The sequence below is a fragment of the Eptesicus fuscus genome, chromosome 2 (assembly GCF_027574615.1).
Source record: "Eptesicus fuscus isolate TK198812 chromosome 2, DD_ASM_mEF_20220401, whole genome shotgun sequence".
Taxonomy (NCBI): domain Eukaryota; kingdom Metazoa; phylum Chordata; class Mammalia; order Chiroptera; family Vespertilionidae; genus Eptesicus; species Eptesicus fuscus.
In genome coordinates, this window is record NC_072474.1 from 83,078,368 (window position 1) to 83,094,656 (window position 16,289).

Sequence of the window (16,289 nt, forward strand, 5' to 3'; positions counted from 1 at the left end):
TCTCTCTCATCATTGATGTTTCTATCTCTCTCTCCCTCCCTTCCTCTCCAAAATCAATAAAAATGTATTTTAAAAAATAAAAAATAATTGAGGGACAGTGGCTACCTGCCATGAAGGAGATTCACACAAGACGGTGGTGGACAAGAAAGAGACCTGACAATTTTATATTTTCTGGTTTGTGAGACACAAGAATGTATTACCTACTCAAAAAAATAAAGCTAAAAAATCTTTTCTGGATTTCTTTTCCACTGAGATATAAGTTAAGAAAGGAGAACGTCGTAATGATAATAAATTTCTAGACTCAGATATAAATGAGACAAGTTTAATCAGTAGAGTTTAAGCTTTTGTCTTTCTATTTTCTCCAAGGAGTATCGAGGGAATAAGAAATGCGAGGAGTAGCCACAGGATTGGGAGGCAGAAGAAAATAAAGTTTGAAACAGTAGCTGTGGAGAATGGAAGAGGGAGTTCTAAAAATACACATGAAAACACACTAGACATGACTACTATATGTGAAAAGAAAAAACACACAAATACATATGGCCCAGTTAACTGTGTCATTGTTGTGGGAAGAGGAAATTTAAAGGCCATCTTTTAAGACAAATTACTTAGACATATGACAGCATGAAAAAATGCCAAACTAAACCTCCCTCCCCGCACTCCCAGCCCCACCCCACACACAGTGCCGCCCCCCACCCCCCGCCCCAGCACAGGTTGTCTGGCACAGGTTGACGCTCAAAAATTAAACTATCCAATTAATCCATTTACTCTGGCCTTAAGGGAAATTTTAAAAAGAGCCTTTTACTTCAAAGTCAAAACGGATTTTGACTGTATGGTTCTGCACTCTATTTCAATAGGAGAAAGTAGTATGTATGATTCATCAAGAAGCAAGCAGTGAGGAAACAAGTGTCGCCCTGACGGGGAACATTAACACTACATTCCCTGCACCCTCCCCCTCTGGCAATCCCGGCTTCGTTCCCGACCTGGGGTAAATGGGAAACAAGACTGGGGACACTTGTATGGCCGGCTTGGGGCAAGTCCGCAAATCCTCAGTTCGTCCAGCTCCCCACATTTCCCCCCTTAGACGGGTCTCCGCGGTCACCTACCCTCGTCTGCGTCATACATTGTGGCAAATGATCCCCGAACTCCTGACTCTGGAAATCAGACAAAAATGCACGCAGCAACCACCGGCACCTGGAGCGTGAGACAAAGTGATTTCCGCATCCGGCGTTCCCAGAACACTCTGCGTCTTCCGCCGAAGGCCACCTACAAAGCCCAAGTAATGTTCGCGCATGCGCGAATGGTAGGTTAGCTTGGTAACGGTTAGCAATGCGCAGGCGCAGATTGTGGGCCAACGCCATGTACGGCTGATTGCGGGAACCTCAAGTACAGTCTTGAGGATCGGATCCAGCCAATGAAGGTTTTGTTTGTTTTTTCAATGTTGTTACACAAGTAATGACATCTGAAAAAAAGAAATCCAATATTTAATAAAAATTTTAAATTGCGCCGTAAATCCGCGGCATTTAATGCTCTAGTTTTTGCACTTTTAAAGCCAAAACTCAGTGCTTTTTAAAACGTGACTATGGGCGGGTGGCGCCAGCGGTGGCGCGTTGAAGAAGCCTGAGAAGTGACAAAATCTTCACTAGGCTCTTTAGCCCGGGGAGCACGATCTAGATCCTGGCACCTTTGTCGCAGCTTTAAGCGGGCTCTCAAGCCTCTGAGCCTTGACGGGATTAGGGGCAGGAGGAGGAGCTGAAGTGTGGCGGCTGGCTAATGACAGCGTTTGGTAGTCCCGGGCTTTAGTCAGGATTGATGCGCGCGCATCTTGGGTCTCAGTGCGCGTGCGCGCCCTTGGCTCCGCCCCTTGGTCCGGGGGCCAGGTTCCCCATGCTGCCCGCACGCTTCACCCGCAGACTGCTCTGGCCCTTACTTCGGGGACTACCTTCCACGGTAACGCGCCATGGCCTCCGGGAGCCGTTCCTCGAGAGGAGATGCGCGGCCCCCACCTCCTCCCAGCACGCATCGGGCCTGCGACACGGGCTTCCTCGTGGCCCGACGGCGACTGCGGGTTACGAAGGAAGGGATGACATGGAGGAGGAGCATTTTCTGTTCCCCGAATACGTCCTGGAGCCGGAGCCCGTTCCGACCGTGGAAGAGCAGCTGCGGGAGCTGCGGCAGCGCCAGGAAGAGGAGGAACGACAGAAGCTACAGCGGCGCGAGGAGCGGCGGCAGCAGAAGCTACGCGCCAAACTCCGGGTGCACCCGGTCGTCGGGCACCCGGACCCGACCGTGCCGTCCAGCAGCCTGAACTGCTCCGGCTGCGGGGCGGAGCTGCACTGCCAGGACCCTGGCTTGCCCGGCTACCTGCCCAGCGAGAAGTTCCTCAGCGCGAGGGCGCAGTCGGACGGGCTGGCGCGGACCGTGTGCCAGCGCTGCTGGCTGCTGGTGCACCACCGGCGCGCCCTGCGCCTGCAGGTGAGCCGCGAGCAGTACCTGGAGTTGGTGAGCGCGGCGCTGCGGCAGCCCGGGCCCGCCCTGGTGCTCTACATGGTGGACTTGCTCGATCTGCCCGACGCCCTGCTGCCCGACCTGCCCGCGCTGGTCGGCCCCAAGCAGCTGATCGTGCTGGGGAACAAGGTGGACCTGCTGCCCCAGGACGCTCCCGGCTACCTGCAGCGGCTCCGGGAGCGCCTGTGGGACGACTGTGTCCGCGCCGGGCTCCAGCTGGCCCCCGGCAGGGGCGGGCCACCTGGTGGGGGAGAGAATTCGAGTCCCTCGGCCAAGGCCGGTGGTACTGTAGTCCGGGACGTGCGGCTCATCAGCGCCAAGACCGGGTACGGCGTGGAAGAGTTCATTTCCGCCCTTCAGCGCTCCTGGCGCTACCGCGGCGACGTCTACCTGGTGGGCGCCACCAACGCCGGCAAGTCTACTCTCTTCAACACGCTCCTGGAGTCGGATTATTGCATCGCCAAGGGCGCTGAGGCTATCGACCGAGCCACCATCTCCTCCTGGCCCGGTGAGCTTTAGGAGGTCCGCCCCCTACGTTTTCTGCGATGCTTCAAGTCCACCAGGAACTGTCTGCAGTCTTCCCTTTAACAGTTCTCTCCCTACTTTAACAACACCTCTCTTCTGTGTCGGCGCAGTGCTGGGAAATGTAGTAGTTGCAGTCATTTTCTAATAGAAATATTTATGGAGCTCTCCTATGTTCCAGTCACTGTTCTAGGCCCTAGAGATAAACGAGGCAGCAGAGTGCCTGCTCGCTGAGGTTTCCCTTGGAGCTTTACTTGGGATGTTGACATGGAGGTCCTTTGACTTTCTAAACCTACCTCCACTATCTTGAGTTTGTTCGTGTGATCAGTATACTCTACACATTTAACCTTTGAGTAATTCACTAATGCAGTAGGATGATGTGTGGCTTTGTTGAAAGAAATGTCCATTTTGTGCTGTGTTTGTTTTGTTCATCCTCACCCGAGGATATTTTTCCATTGATTTTTTTTTAGAGAGAGTGGAAGGGAGTGGGGGGAGAGAGAGAGTCATCATTGTGAGAGAAACATTGATTGGTTGCCTCCCGCAGGAGCCCAGACTTGGGACTGGGGATTGAGCCTGCAACCTGAGGTACATGCCCTTGACTGGAATTGAACCTGGGACCCTTCAGTCATGGACCGATGCTCTATCCACTGACCCAAACTGGATAGGGCTCGATTTTATAGTTTCAAGAAACTTTTGTAATTACAGAATGGATCCTTGGATGACCCTGTTTGTTTTTAAGATTTGACAAAACTGCCTAATTCGTTCCTTCGAAATCAGTGTTTAACTTCCCTGTTGTGGACTTTGGTTGAATTATACACAGAAGTGCTTTTATGTAGGGTGGTAGTATGTGAAAATGAAAAGAAATCAGATCTGCAGATTTGGGATTCACATCCTGGTTGAGCCTGTAAGCCAGTCTCTGAACCTGTTTCCTTATCTATAAAGTAAGAATAATTTTGTCATGAAGTTAAGTGAAATAAATCACAGTACCCAATTCAGTGTGTAGCTCCTCAGAAATGTTACTTTTCTGCCCCATATTCCCTTGTGCAATTTTATTAAAATATACCTTTTTGGTATTTCAGGTACTACACTAAACCTTCTGAAGTTTCCTATTTGCAACCCAACTCCTTACAGAATGTTTGAAAGGGGGAAAAGGCTGAAAAAATATGCATCTGAAGCTGAAGAAGATCTTAGTCAGCTAGAAAAACAAAAACTTAATCTCTTAAAAAAGCATGGCTATGTAGTAGGTAAGCATCTCCTACAAGAAACTCTTGTGTGGTCTATGCTAGAATTCTTTGTTGAGCAACCTGGAACACAACAGTAAAAGCATTTCCACTAAGATACGGCCCCTCCGTGCAGAACAGTACAGTTGTTGACTCCATGCAGCAGCTGCAAATTAGATGCTCCCTTTCCCTGGTATCTCTTTTCAACGTTCATTTACTAAAAACAGTTTGATTTACAGTAATTTCCCTCATGCCCAATGTACACAGCCAGGCACACACTTGATCAATGCAAGAGTGTGACTCCTGCTGCCTTTTTTTGTTGTTATTAATCCTCACCCAAGGATATTTTCCCATTGACTTTTAGGGAGAGTAGAGAGAGAGGGAAAGACAGAGAGAAACATTGACATGAGAGAAACACATCAATTGGTTGCACTCCTGCATGAGCCCTAACCAGGGCCCAGGCCGGGGAGGAGCCTGCAATTAGTCGCCTCCTGCATGAGCCCTGACAAGTGCCTTTGACTGAAATCCAGCCTGGGACCCTTTGGTCCACAGGCTGAAGCTCTATCCAGTGAGCCAAACCGGCCAGGGCCCACTGACTTTTTTTTTTTTAATTCTTTGTTGTGTAGTATTACATATGTCTCCTTTTTCCCCCATTGAGCTCTCCCCAGCCATTCCCACCCCCCATACATGCCCTCACCCCCCCTACTGTCTGTGTCCATGGGTTATGCTTATATGCATGCATACAAGTCCTTTGGTTGATCTAACTCCCCCTCCCCTGCCATCCCGTTGGACAGTCTGTTCAATGCTTCTATGTCTCTACTCCCCACCACCACCCCCACCACTGCCTTTTTTTAAAAACCAAAGCTATATATCATTGTAGTCTCACTTTCATAGCTCATAGTTATAGTAACTTGTTTGATGCAAACATAAGAATTATCTGTCTGGAATCAAAGGCTTTAAAGGAGTAATAATTATTTCAATATAACTTATTCTAGGAAGAGTTGGAAGAACATTCTTGTATTCAGAAGAACAAAAGAATGAAGCTGACTTTGAGTTTGATGCTGATTCACTTGCCTATGACATGGGAAATGAACCTGTTATGGTTGCAGATAATTCCACCAAAAAAGTAGAACTGACCCCAGAAGATGTGAAAGATGCCCACTGGTTTTATGACACCCCTGGAATTACAAAGGAAAATTGTGTATGTATTTGATGTGTTTTGAAAACATTAATTTTTTCTTTCTCTTATTGGTGACTATTACAGATGTCCCCCATTTTCTCCTCTCTCCACCTGTCCCACCCCCTCTTCCCATTAGGCCTTCACCACGTTATTGTATGTATCCATGGGTTATGCATATATATTCTTTGATTGCTCTCTTCCCATCCTCCCCTCTGAGATCTGTCAGTCTATTCTATTTATTTATGCCTCTGGTCCTATCTTGTTCTTTTGATTCTACATATAAGTGAGATCAGGTGATATTTGTCTTTCTCTAAATGGCTTATTTTGCTTAGCATAATAATCTCCAGGTCCATCCATGCTGTCACAAAGGGTAAGAGTTCCTTCTTTTTTACAGCTACGTAGTATGCCAGGGTTTAAATGTACCACAGCTTTTTTATCCACTCATCAACTGTTAGGCACTTGGACTGTAGGAACATTAACTTTCAATTGCATGAGTACTGTCTTAATTGGTAGAACACAAAAAAGGAGATATACTTTCATGATAGACTCAGTTCTGATTCATTCATGGAAATGGTTCAGGGATGAAACTATATGCCATCAAGTTCTATATTTAATTTGTTGGGCTTCACTACTGACACCCTACTTGTGTTATTGTGCTTGTTACCTTAGTTAGGGAGACATTTATAGAATCTTAGATTTTGAGGTTGGAAGAAACTATAAATATTACTACAGTCCAGCCACCTATTCCATGCTTGAAGTACCTCTAGAACATATCCATCAGAGAGCACCCAGCTTGAACTGAAGTAAGGAGTGACTCCTCATCAGCTGAAGCAATGTCACCTTGCCTCCCAGGGTAACCTGTGTGATTTTGACCTTCTCTTTGTATTGATCTGAACAGTCTTCCTATAACTTGTACCCATTGTTCCCCAAAGCTTTGAAATATTTTGAAGTATAATGTCCTATCTCTTCCTCCCTCTATTCTTTCATTAGTTCATCCAACAAACATTGAATATTTTCTATGCTGACATAATCCAGATTATTTGTCCTTATTTTCTACATATGTTCTCTCTGAGAGATAGGCTATTCATCAACCAGGCCCCTTTCAGAATGTTTTCTAATTTGTTTTTGTTGTTAAGAGTATGACACTAAGAATGAAATTTCTCTTGCCCGGCCACGTGGCTCAGTTGATTGGAGCATCGTCCCATACACCAAAAAGGTTGCAGGTTCTATCCCTGGTCAGGGTGCATATAGGAGGCAACCCATCAATATTTTCTCTCTCTCTGCCCCGCTTCCCCTCTCTCAAGTCAATAAATCTCTCAGGTGAAGATTCAAAAAAGAAAAAGAATGGAATTTTTTGTATGAGTGCCCTCATTGCAGCATAATTTAGAACAGGATTAATTCTACCTGTCTTGCCCTTGTACATTTTTTTCCCCATAGATTTTTTATTTATTTACTTATTTTAAAGAAAGGGAAAGACAGAGAGCTATGGATGTGAGAGAAACACATCGATTGGTTGCTTCCTGCACATGGTGACCGGGGCCCGGGCCAGGGAGGAGCCTGCAACCAGAGTACTTTCCCTTGACTGTAATCAAACCCGGGACCCTTTGGTCTGCAGGCCAATGCTCTGTCCATTGATGCAAACCATCTAGGGCCCCTTGTACAGCTTTTTAATCCAATTGCAATATCTCCTGGGCAGCTTTGATCCTATCATTAAATTCAACCTATATCCTACATACTTTTTAAGTCTCACAACTTTTTATTTATTTGCAGTTTTGATCATCATCATGAATGATCATCGTCCATTCATTGACTCAAGTGTACATCCAGGATACAGCCTTACTGCAGATGTATTAATCAGCTTCCTTTGAATCTGGTTACTGATCAGAATCTAATTCGCCTAATTATCTCTGTAATCTCTGTATCTCCCTGTGAAACAACATTGGTTTCTTAGGTACTTTTCCTTCCTTTGCCTCATCAGGATTACTTAAGAGTTTCATTCTCAGAATTGTATTATCACTTTAACTTCAACTCACATTTCCCTTTTAGAATCAGGTCAAGAATAGCAGTTATGCCGAAACCGGTTTGGCTCAGTGGATAGAGCGTCAGCCTGTGGACTGAAAGGTCCCAGGTTCAATTCCGGTCAAGGGCATGTACCTTGGTTGTGGGCACATCCCCAGTAGGGGGTGTGCAGGAGGCAGCTGATCGATTTTTCTCTCTCATTGATGTTTCTAACTCTATCCCTCTCCCTTCCTCTCTGTAAAAAATCAATAAAATATATTTATTTAAAAAAAAAAAAGAATAACAGTTACTTTAGTCATATACATGTGTCAAATAGTCAGAAAGGCAAGAATTTGCTAAGTATTCTAGCCCAGCAGAATCAGACCCTTAAGTGTTGAGATATAAAGGGTCTTTAAGGTGTTTAAGGTACTTTGCTTCTAGTGTTAGCTTATTGATTAATTTATTTGATGCCTTAAATCAGTTTCCCAAACCGAACCAAGAAATTCTGTTGTGAAATGGAAGTCTTAGGGTCTAAAAAGTGTTTAAAGGTTTCTTTACTGCGGGTGGCTTTTTTTAGTTGAGAGAGGAAAGGAGAGAGATAGAAACATCAATGATGAGAACGAATCATTGATCAGAGGCCTCCTGCACACCCCATACTGGGGATCGAACCCACAACCCAGATATATGCCCTGACTGGAAATTGAATCATGACCTCCTGGTTCAGAGTTCAATGCTCAACACTAAGCCATGCCAGCTGGGCTGCAAGTGGCTTTTAATATGCTTTTCAAACACAAATGCTGGGGAAAACTACTTGCCGACCTCTTATGTATTTTCTTGTGAGCCTCCCTAGGTATCACCTTTTTTTTTTTTTTTTTTTTTTTTTAATTTTAGAGAGAGGAAGGATGAGAGAAAAACATCCATTGGTTGCTTCTCTCTCACACATGCCCCAACCGAAAATCGAACCCCACAACCTAGGTATGTGCCCTGACCAGAAATCGAACCCACCACCTTGTACTGTATAGGGGGACGCTCCAACCAACTGAGCCACCTAGCCAGGGTGGTAGCACATATTTTCTATTTCATTAAGCAAGTTCACAAAAGTTTTCTTTTTTCCTATTTTTTACCTTCCCTATTCTTTTTCTTGTTAAATCAAATTTTGGTTCCTTAAATCTTACTAGAATATTGTACTTCCTGGTTTTCCTTTTCTATTTTCTCTAGTCTATTAAGGAACTCTTTATCCTTAGAAGCCAGAGGATTCATAACTTTCACTTTTTGCTGAGTATTTGGGGGACATAAGGAAACTAAAGACCAGAATTTAGGAAGAGCTTGTTCAAGCTCTTTACCTGCTCCTAAAATGCTGTGACCATTTTGCATTTAATTTGTACATACTTGCCACTAGAACATAAGATAACTTATTACCTTACATTTAGCTGAGAACTGCTGCTCCTGTAAGCCTTGATTGTGAGAACATTCTATTTTGGAATTGAATCATCATTGTTTTCAGTTCATGCCACTTTTGACATTAGGGGGATTCTACTGACATAAAAAAAATCTCATACTCATAAATTTATTTTGTCATTATTCAAGATTAAGTTGTGAAACGATAATGTGCAGCAAAATTATGACGTACTTTGGTTTATTGTGAAGTCTGGAATTTTTTTTTTCATCACTGTTTATCTCTTAGGTAAATCATATATCTTCAATAAAAGTAATTCTCCCAATATATCTACCCTTTAATTCACAGATTTTAAAACTTCTAACAGAAAAAGAAGTGAATATTGTCTTGCCAACACACTCCATTATTCCAAGAACTTTTGTGCTTAAACCTGGAATGGTTCTATTTTTGGGTGCCTTAGGACGCATAGATTTTCTGCAGGTAAGGGAAGTCTGTATCATTAAAAAGTTACTTAGTGCCCAGCTGGTGTGGCTCAGTGATTGAGTGTTGACCTATGAATCTGGCAGTCATGGTTCGATTCCTGGTCAGGGCACATGCCTGGGTACAGGCTTGGTCGCCAGTGTGAGGCATGCAGGAGGCAGCCAATCAATGATTCTCTTTCATCATTGATGTTTCTATCTCTCCCTCTCCCTCTGAAATCAATTTAAAAAAGTGTGACAGTTTTCAGATTTATTTCAAGGAAGCAGACTTATGAACAAGACTGACAAAATGCTGATCATGACTATGTGGGACATTGATATACTATTCTCTCTTTTTTTAAAATGCCCATTCTAAAAACTTGGTAAAATTAAAGGGGGGAGGGAAATATAGTAGGTGGGCTTAAAACTATATCCTCAATAGGATGCTCAGGCCCCATACAGCTTAGCATTAAGAAAAGATACTGCCCCTATCCTGTGATATTGTTTCACAGGGAAAATCATTGGTCAAACCTTTAAGTACAGGGTTAATATGCATTAAATAAATTCCATACTTCTTTATATCCCATGTTATGTATGCTTTTATATATGGTTTTGTTTGGAGTTCATTTATATAGCATCATTCTGGGGATTTTAGAGTATCTATAGGACTGCTCCCCGAACAAGGAAAGTGAAAGATGGATATGTTCAACAACACATTTTGCAACTTGCAGGCCATTGCTTTAGTACATTTCTTGGGTTTGGTGTTTGTTCATAATTTGTTGGAAATTTATCTTTACACACTTAAAACCCTTATATATTTCTTTGAAGCTCACAGAAAGTTAATTTTTTAAACAGGGACAGTTGAAGCAGACAGTATTTCCCTTTGTTTTTAATAAAATTACCATTGCCTTAACCCGTGGTCGGCATACTGAGGCTCGCAAGCCACGTGCGGCTCTTTGGCCCCTTGAGTGTGGCTCTTCCACAAAATACCATGGCCTGGGCAAGTCTATTTTGAAGAAGTGGCGTTAGAAGAAGTTCAAGTTTAAAAAATTTGGCTCTCAAAAGAAATTTCAATCGTTGTACTGTTGATAGGCTCTGTTGACTAATGAGTTTGCCGACCACTGCCCTAACCGGTTTGGCTCAGTGGATAGAGAGTCGGCCTGCGGTCTCAAGGGTCCCAGATTCGATTCCCGTCAAGGGCATGTACCTTGGTTGCAGGCACATCCCCAGCAGGGGGTGTGCAGGAGGCAGCTGACTGATGTTTCTCTCTCATCGATGTTTTTTTTATTTTTTTTTTAATTTCTTTATTGATTAAGGTATCACATATTTGTCCTCATCCCCCCATTTCCATCCCACACCCCTCCCCACGCATGCCCCCACCCCCCTGTCGTCCTTAACCGCTGGTTAGGTTCATATGCGTGCACACAAGTCCTTTGGTTGATCTCTCCCCTTTACCCCCACCCTCCTTTACCCTCCCTCTGAGGCCCAACAGTCCGATCGATGCCTCCTTGTTTCAGGGTCTGTTCTTGTTCATCAGTCTATGTTGTTCATTATTTCCCCTAGATGAGTGAGATCATGTGCTATTAGAAATACACTTATAAGAACTGAAAATGAGAATAGCAGTAATGGTTGTGCTGACAGGCAAATGAATGAGTCTGTAGTGAGTTTCTTTCTGGGCCAACAGTTCTTTTGAGACCCAATTTCAGTGTCAAACAGTTCCTTATGTGTACATGTCAGCAATGACATTTCAGTTCTGGATGGTGGTCTCATCAATGTTTTAACTCTCCTTCTCCCTTCCTCTCTAAAAAATCTATAAAATATATTTTAAAAATAAAAAAAAATTACCATTTCTTTAAACAATTATCAATAAGCCTATGAGAAGGAATTATAGTTTTACATCAATTGTTGAAATGCACAGCTTCTGCCATATTGTTCCCTTATTCTTAGGCATTAATATAGTTTTATTACCAGTACTTACAAGGGAGCTGTGTTGTTATTGTTTTTAATTGTGCCTTTTGCTGGTTTTGCAAGTTTTTCATTGTGTAAAATAACTTCTTTCTTTCTTAAGGGAAGTCAGTCAGCTTGGTTTACAGTAGTGGCTTCCAACTTCCTTCCTGTGCACATTACCTCCTTGGAGAAGGCAGATGCTATATATCAGAGGCACGCAGGTGATACATTGCTCAAGGTAAGGCGACACACTGATGATTGCATGGTTAGGTTAACATACACCGTGATAGTCCCACAGCTCTGCTAAGAAAGCCTTTGTCAGAACCATCTTTGTTATACTGTCAGCTAGCTCTCCCCTCACCTTGTTCTCCTTGAGGATTTGGCTATGAAGTGACGTGCACCCTTGTAAGAAAAGGGATGTTGGGCTGATCCTAGAATAGCTACTGAGCTGTGTTTTCCCTAGACTACACTGTCCAATATGGTAGCCACATGTGGCTATTTAAATTTAAATTAATTAAATAAAATTTAAAATTTAGTTCTTCAGTTGCACTAGCCACTTTTCAACTGCTCAGTAGTCACATCATTGCAGAAAGTTGTATTGGATGATGCTGAGTGAAGAGAAGTTACAGATTTTCTCACAACTGGGGGGTGCTACTGGCATCAAGTGGGTAGAGGCCAAGGATGATGTTAAACATTCTGCAGTGCACAGGACAGCCCCTCACAACACAGAATTACCTGGTCCAAAATGTCAGTACTGCCTCCACAACCACAATACGTAATATATGCCTCTCATCACATTTCTTACCTTGCACTTGGATTACTTGTTATTTCCACCTTCTGATTTCCTAGGGGGACAGGACTATACTGTAACATCTATCTTTGTGTCCCTAGTGCTAAACACAGAGACATCTATTAATAAACTAGAGGCCCAGTACACGGATTTGTGCACCGGTGGGGTCCCTCGGCCTGGCCTATGCCCTCTCACAATCCAGGACTCCTCAGGGGATATCAGAGAGCCAGTTTCAGCCCAATCCCCGCAGGCCAGGCCGAGGGATCCCACTGGTGCACAAATCCATGCACCGGGCCGGTTTTGGCCCGATTCCCCCAGGCCAGGCCAAGGGACCCACCGAGCCTCTAGTATGCACGTAAGATCTTTGGTTAATCTCTTCCCGCCCTCTCACCTCCCCGCTTCCCTCTGAGATTCATCAGTCTGTTCCATGTTTCCATGCCTGTGGTTTCCACTCCTGCATTGATCATCTACCCCCTGTTGGTCAGTGCGCATCATAGGTACCAGACAATCTGCACGTTGGCTCATTGCTTAGTCTTTTATATATATATAGATTACTATCCAGTCACGTCCCATTCATGGAAACATTTGTAAGCATAGATGCTGAATCTTTATATGTGTACCCTTGACTTGTCATGAGGCAGGGGTTAATCTTTGTGGGCAGCCAGGACTCTAAGAGCTAATGTATTTGGAAAGATGTTGCCTTAATTGCCCAACATTACTCTTTGTAGAGCTGTATAGGGGGCTGTAAAAATAGTGTAAACTAATAAAGCAGATCCTGCTATCAGGAGTCACCACACACATGTGACCCTTGACACTGGGAACTGTAGGCTTCCTGTGCTTTTCATTTGACTAGAAGTGATTTGGGGCTTTTTCAACCATTAAAGGATTTTATTCTTGATCATGTACAGAATTACCTTATCAGTGCTTTACTTTATATTAGAGTTATAGGGAATTGAATTTGTACTTCCAAACATCTTCATTTTATCTCAATGAAAGGTTCCAATGGGTGGAAAAGAGCGAATGGCAGAGTTTCCTCCTCTTGTTGCTGAGGACATTACATTAGAAGAAGGACTTGAGAATTTGGAAGCAGTGGCTGACATCAAGTTTTCCTCTGCAGGTAATTTTATACCAGGCACTTTTTTTTTTCTTTTTTTTTTAATGTTTGTATTGATTTTAGAGAGAGGGAGAGGGAGAAAGAGGAAGAAACATTAATGTGAAAGAGAAACATGGATCAGCTGCTTCCTGCATGCCCCCTACTGGGGATCTGCCCAAACCCAAGCATGTGCCCTGACCCAGAATCAAACTGGAACCTTTTGGTGCACAGGATGATGCCCAACCAACTGAGCCACACTGGCCAGGGCACCAAGCACTTTTTTAAAATATGAATGAAGTAGCCTTTTTATATTTTTGTAGAAATGTATCTTAACTAACATAAGGTGAGTATTTTAAGACTAGAGGCCCGGGGCACGAAATTCGTGCACGGAGCGGGGTTGTCCCTCAGCCCAGCCTGTATCCTCTCCAACATGGGACCCCTCGAGGGATGTCCGACTGCCTGTTTAGGCCCGATCCCGGTGGGTAGTCGGATCCCTAAATGGGCAGTCAGACATCCCTCTCACAATCCAGGACTGCTGGCTCCCAACTGCTTGCCTGCCTGCCTTCCTGATTGCCCCTAACCGCTTCTGCCTGCCAGCCTGATCACCCCCTAACCACTCTGCTGCCAGCCTGTTTGCCCCCAACTTCCCTCCTCTGCCGGCCTGGTCACCCCTAACTGCCCTCTCCTGCAGGGTTGATCACCTCCAACTGCCCTCCCTTGCAGGCCGGGTGCCTCCCAACTGCCCTCTCCTGCTGGCCATCTTGTGGTGGCCATCTTGTGTCCACATGGGGGCAGGATCTTTGACCACATGGGGGCAGTGATATTGTGTGTTGCAGTGATGATCAATCTGCATATTACTCTTTTATTAGATAGGATAGAGGCCTGGTACAGGGGTAGGGGCCAGTTGGTTTGCCCTGAAGGGCATCCCGGATCAGATGGGGGTTCCCTTGGGGTGTGGGGCGGCCTGAGCGAGGGGCCTGTGGTGGTTTGCAGGCCTGCCATGCCCCCTGGCAACCCAAGCAGAGGCCCTGGTATCTTTTTTATTTTTATAAAAAAATAAAATTTGTTTTCCTTCTACAATTGAAACTTTTTAGCCTGGAGTGGAGCCAAGCCTGGGGCTCCCTCCGAGGAGGCTGGCAGCCATTTATGTTGGGGTTATAATTGAAACTTTGTTGCCTTAAGCGGGTGAGCCTGGCCAGGGTGTGCAGAAAGCTTTGCTTCCCCTGTTGCCGGCGGCAACCCTGGCCTGCTCTCTCAAGCTCCATTCTGCCGCCATTTGTTTGAATTTGTTTACCTTCTATAATTGAAACTTTGTAGCTTGAGTGGAGGCTTAGGCCTGGCAAGGGCAGGCGGAAACCTTGGCTTCTTCTGTTACCTAGGAAACCTTGCTCTCTGTGGCTGTAGCCATCTTGGTTTGGGTTCATTTGCATACTCACTCTGATTGGATGGTGGGCGTGGCTTGTGGGTGTGTTGGAGGTATGGTCAATTTGCATATTTGTCTATTGTTAGATAGGATATACATGCTAGGTAATTCATAAAATGCAACCTTCTCTGAAAATAAATTTGTACCTTTCACAAATGCATGGAATGCTTTTTTAAAATACAGAGGGAAAGAACAGTAGCTTCCTCTGTGCTCCATTTTAAGCTTTAGTTTAGTGTTTTCAATAAGATGACTAATATACCTGGCAGGGGAGATACCATGATCATGAAGGTGGTCTTCCCAGGGCGAGTCTTATCCATTGCACCCCAGATGTGCTGACCCCTGCGATTTCTCCAAATGTGGGAAACCCAACTGCATGATTGTGATAGTGGGGGGCAAGGGGAAAGATAGTTGCTAACACCAGATTGTGTTCTGCTGCGTGCCTGCATAGGTTGGGTTGCAGTAACGCCTCAGTTTAAAGACAGACTGCATCTCCGAGGCTATACACCTCAAGGAACAGTGCTGACGGTCCGGCCACCTCTCTTGCCACATATTGTTAACATCAAAGGAAATCGCATCAAAGGAACTGTGGCCTATAAAACCAAGAAGCTTCCTTCCCTTGTGTGCAATCTGCAGAAGAAGAAAAACATGAAAATATGAAGTTGACCTTGCTCATGCTGATATTAACTATATAGCTATAATAAAGCTCCCCTGTGCCCACCCTTTGTAACTACTCAGAACTGTGCCTATTTGTATTGAGTTTGTAACTATAAGTTGTTTTTTTGTAGGGTGTGTGTATGCATGTGTGACCCAAATATGCCTAAAAAGGAGTTCTGCTACATCAAGTTTCTTTCACTATTGTTTTTTTATTGAGACCAGATGTCATTTCTTATTTGGAGTCTGAATGAGAGAACCACTTAGCAATTGGCATATGAAAAAGTGGCAGAAAATCAGTTTCTCCAAAGTAAGATAGAAGTGAGTACGTGGCTCTGCACCTTGTAGTCATCCAAGGATCCAACTGGTGGAACACTCCATGGCTTCCATCTCTAGGTCTCTGGTGCTTGTTTAAGTGGCCATCCTTTTCCAGTGAGAGGGAAGAGGGAAGAGGCTCTACAGCAGTGGTTCTCAACCTGTGGGTTCCACAGGTTGAGAACCGCTAGCAGGGTCACCTAAGACCATTGGAAAACACAGATATTTACATTACGATTCATAACAGTAGCAAAATTACAGTTATGAAGTAGCAACAAAAATAATTTTATGGTTGGGGGTCACCACAACATGAGGAACTGTATTAAAGGGTCGCAGCATTAGAAAGGTTGAGAACCACTGCCTTAGAGAGAAGGGGGCTAGAGGATACACATCAACAGAGAACATTATTTTTGTTTGTTTCAATATATTTTATTGATTTTTTTATTTTTTTACAGAGAGGAAGGGAGAGGGATAGAGAGTTAGAAACATCGATCAGCTGCCTCCTGCACACCCCCTACTGGGGATGTGCCTGCAACCAAGGTACATGCCTTTGACCGGAATCAAACCTGGGACCTTTCAGTCCACAAGCCGACGCTCTATCCACTGAACCAAACCAGTCAGGGCTCTAGTTTTCCATTATGGACAGAATGAAATACCATTAATTTTATAAGTTAAATTATAGCCATTATATCTACTGTTCATAGTTTGAAGCTTAGGCCTGACTCTTTAGATAGAATGAAGGAAATATGGTAAAATTGGCATTTACAGAGAAATACAGAACCTAAAAACTG

The 16,289-nt window shown here is 44.3% G+C and overlaps 2 protein-coding genes and 1 non-coding gene across 4 annotated transcripts in view; 2 read left to right on the forward strand and 1 right to left on the reverse strand.

Annotated features, from left to right (window-relative positions):
- POLR2B (RNA polymerase II subunit B) overlaps positions 1-1,251 on the reverse strand; it is a 45,632-nt gene extending 44,381 nt beyond the window's left edge. Inside the window, exon 1 of the mRNA XM_008140335.3 lies at positions 1,104-1,251. Within this exon, the coding sequence (XP_008138557.1) occupies positions 1,104-1,122 (19 nt within the window). The 5' untranslated portion in view covers positions 1,123-1,251. The remainder of the gene's footprint in view (positions 1-1,103) is intronic.
- A 621-nt stretch (positions 1,252-1,872) lies between these two features.
- Positions 1,873-15,368, forward strand: NOA1 (nitric oxide associated 1). 2 transcript variants are annotated; one of them, XM_008140383.3, is made up of 7 exons: positions 1,873-3,013; positions 4,107-4,271; positions 5,243-5,448; positions 9,170-9,301; positions 11,348-11,464; positions 13,013-13,133; positions 14,981-15,368. In XM_008140383.3, exons 1-7 carry the CDS (start codon positions 1,885-1,887, stop codon positions 15,187-15,189), a joined length of 2,079 nt encoding a protein of 692 aa, XP_008138605.3. In that variant the 5' UTR covers positions 1,873-1,884; the 3' UTR covers positions 15,190-15,368. The 2 variants fall into 2 exon arrangements, with proteins under 2 accessions (XP_008138605.3, XP_027999660.2); XM_028143859.2 differs by lacking the exon at positions 9,170-9,301.
- On the forward strand, positions 14,784-14,953 carry LOC114231094 (U1 spliceosomal RNA). Its single transcript, XR_003617073.1, has one exon. It is a non-coding gene; the product is annotated as a U1 spliceosomal RNA (small nuclear RNA).
- Positions 15,369-16,289: the final 921 nt, after the last annotated feature.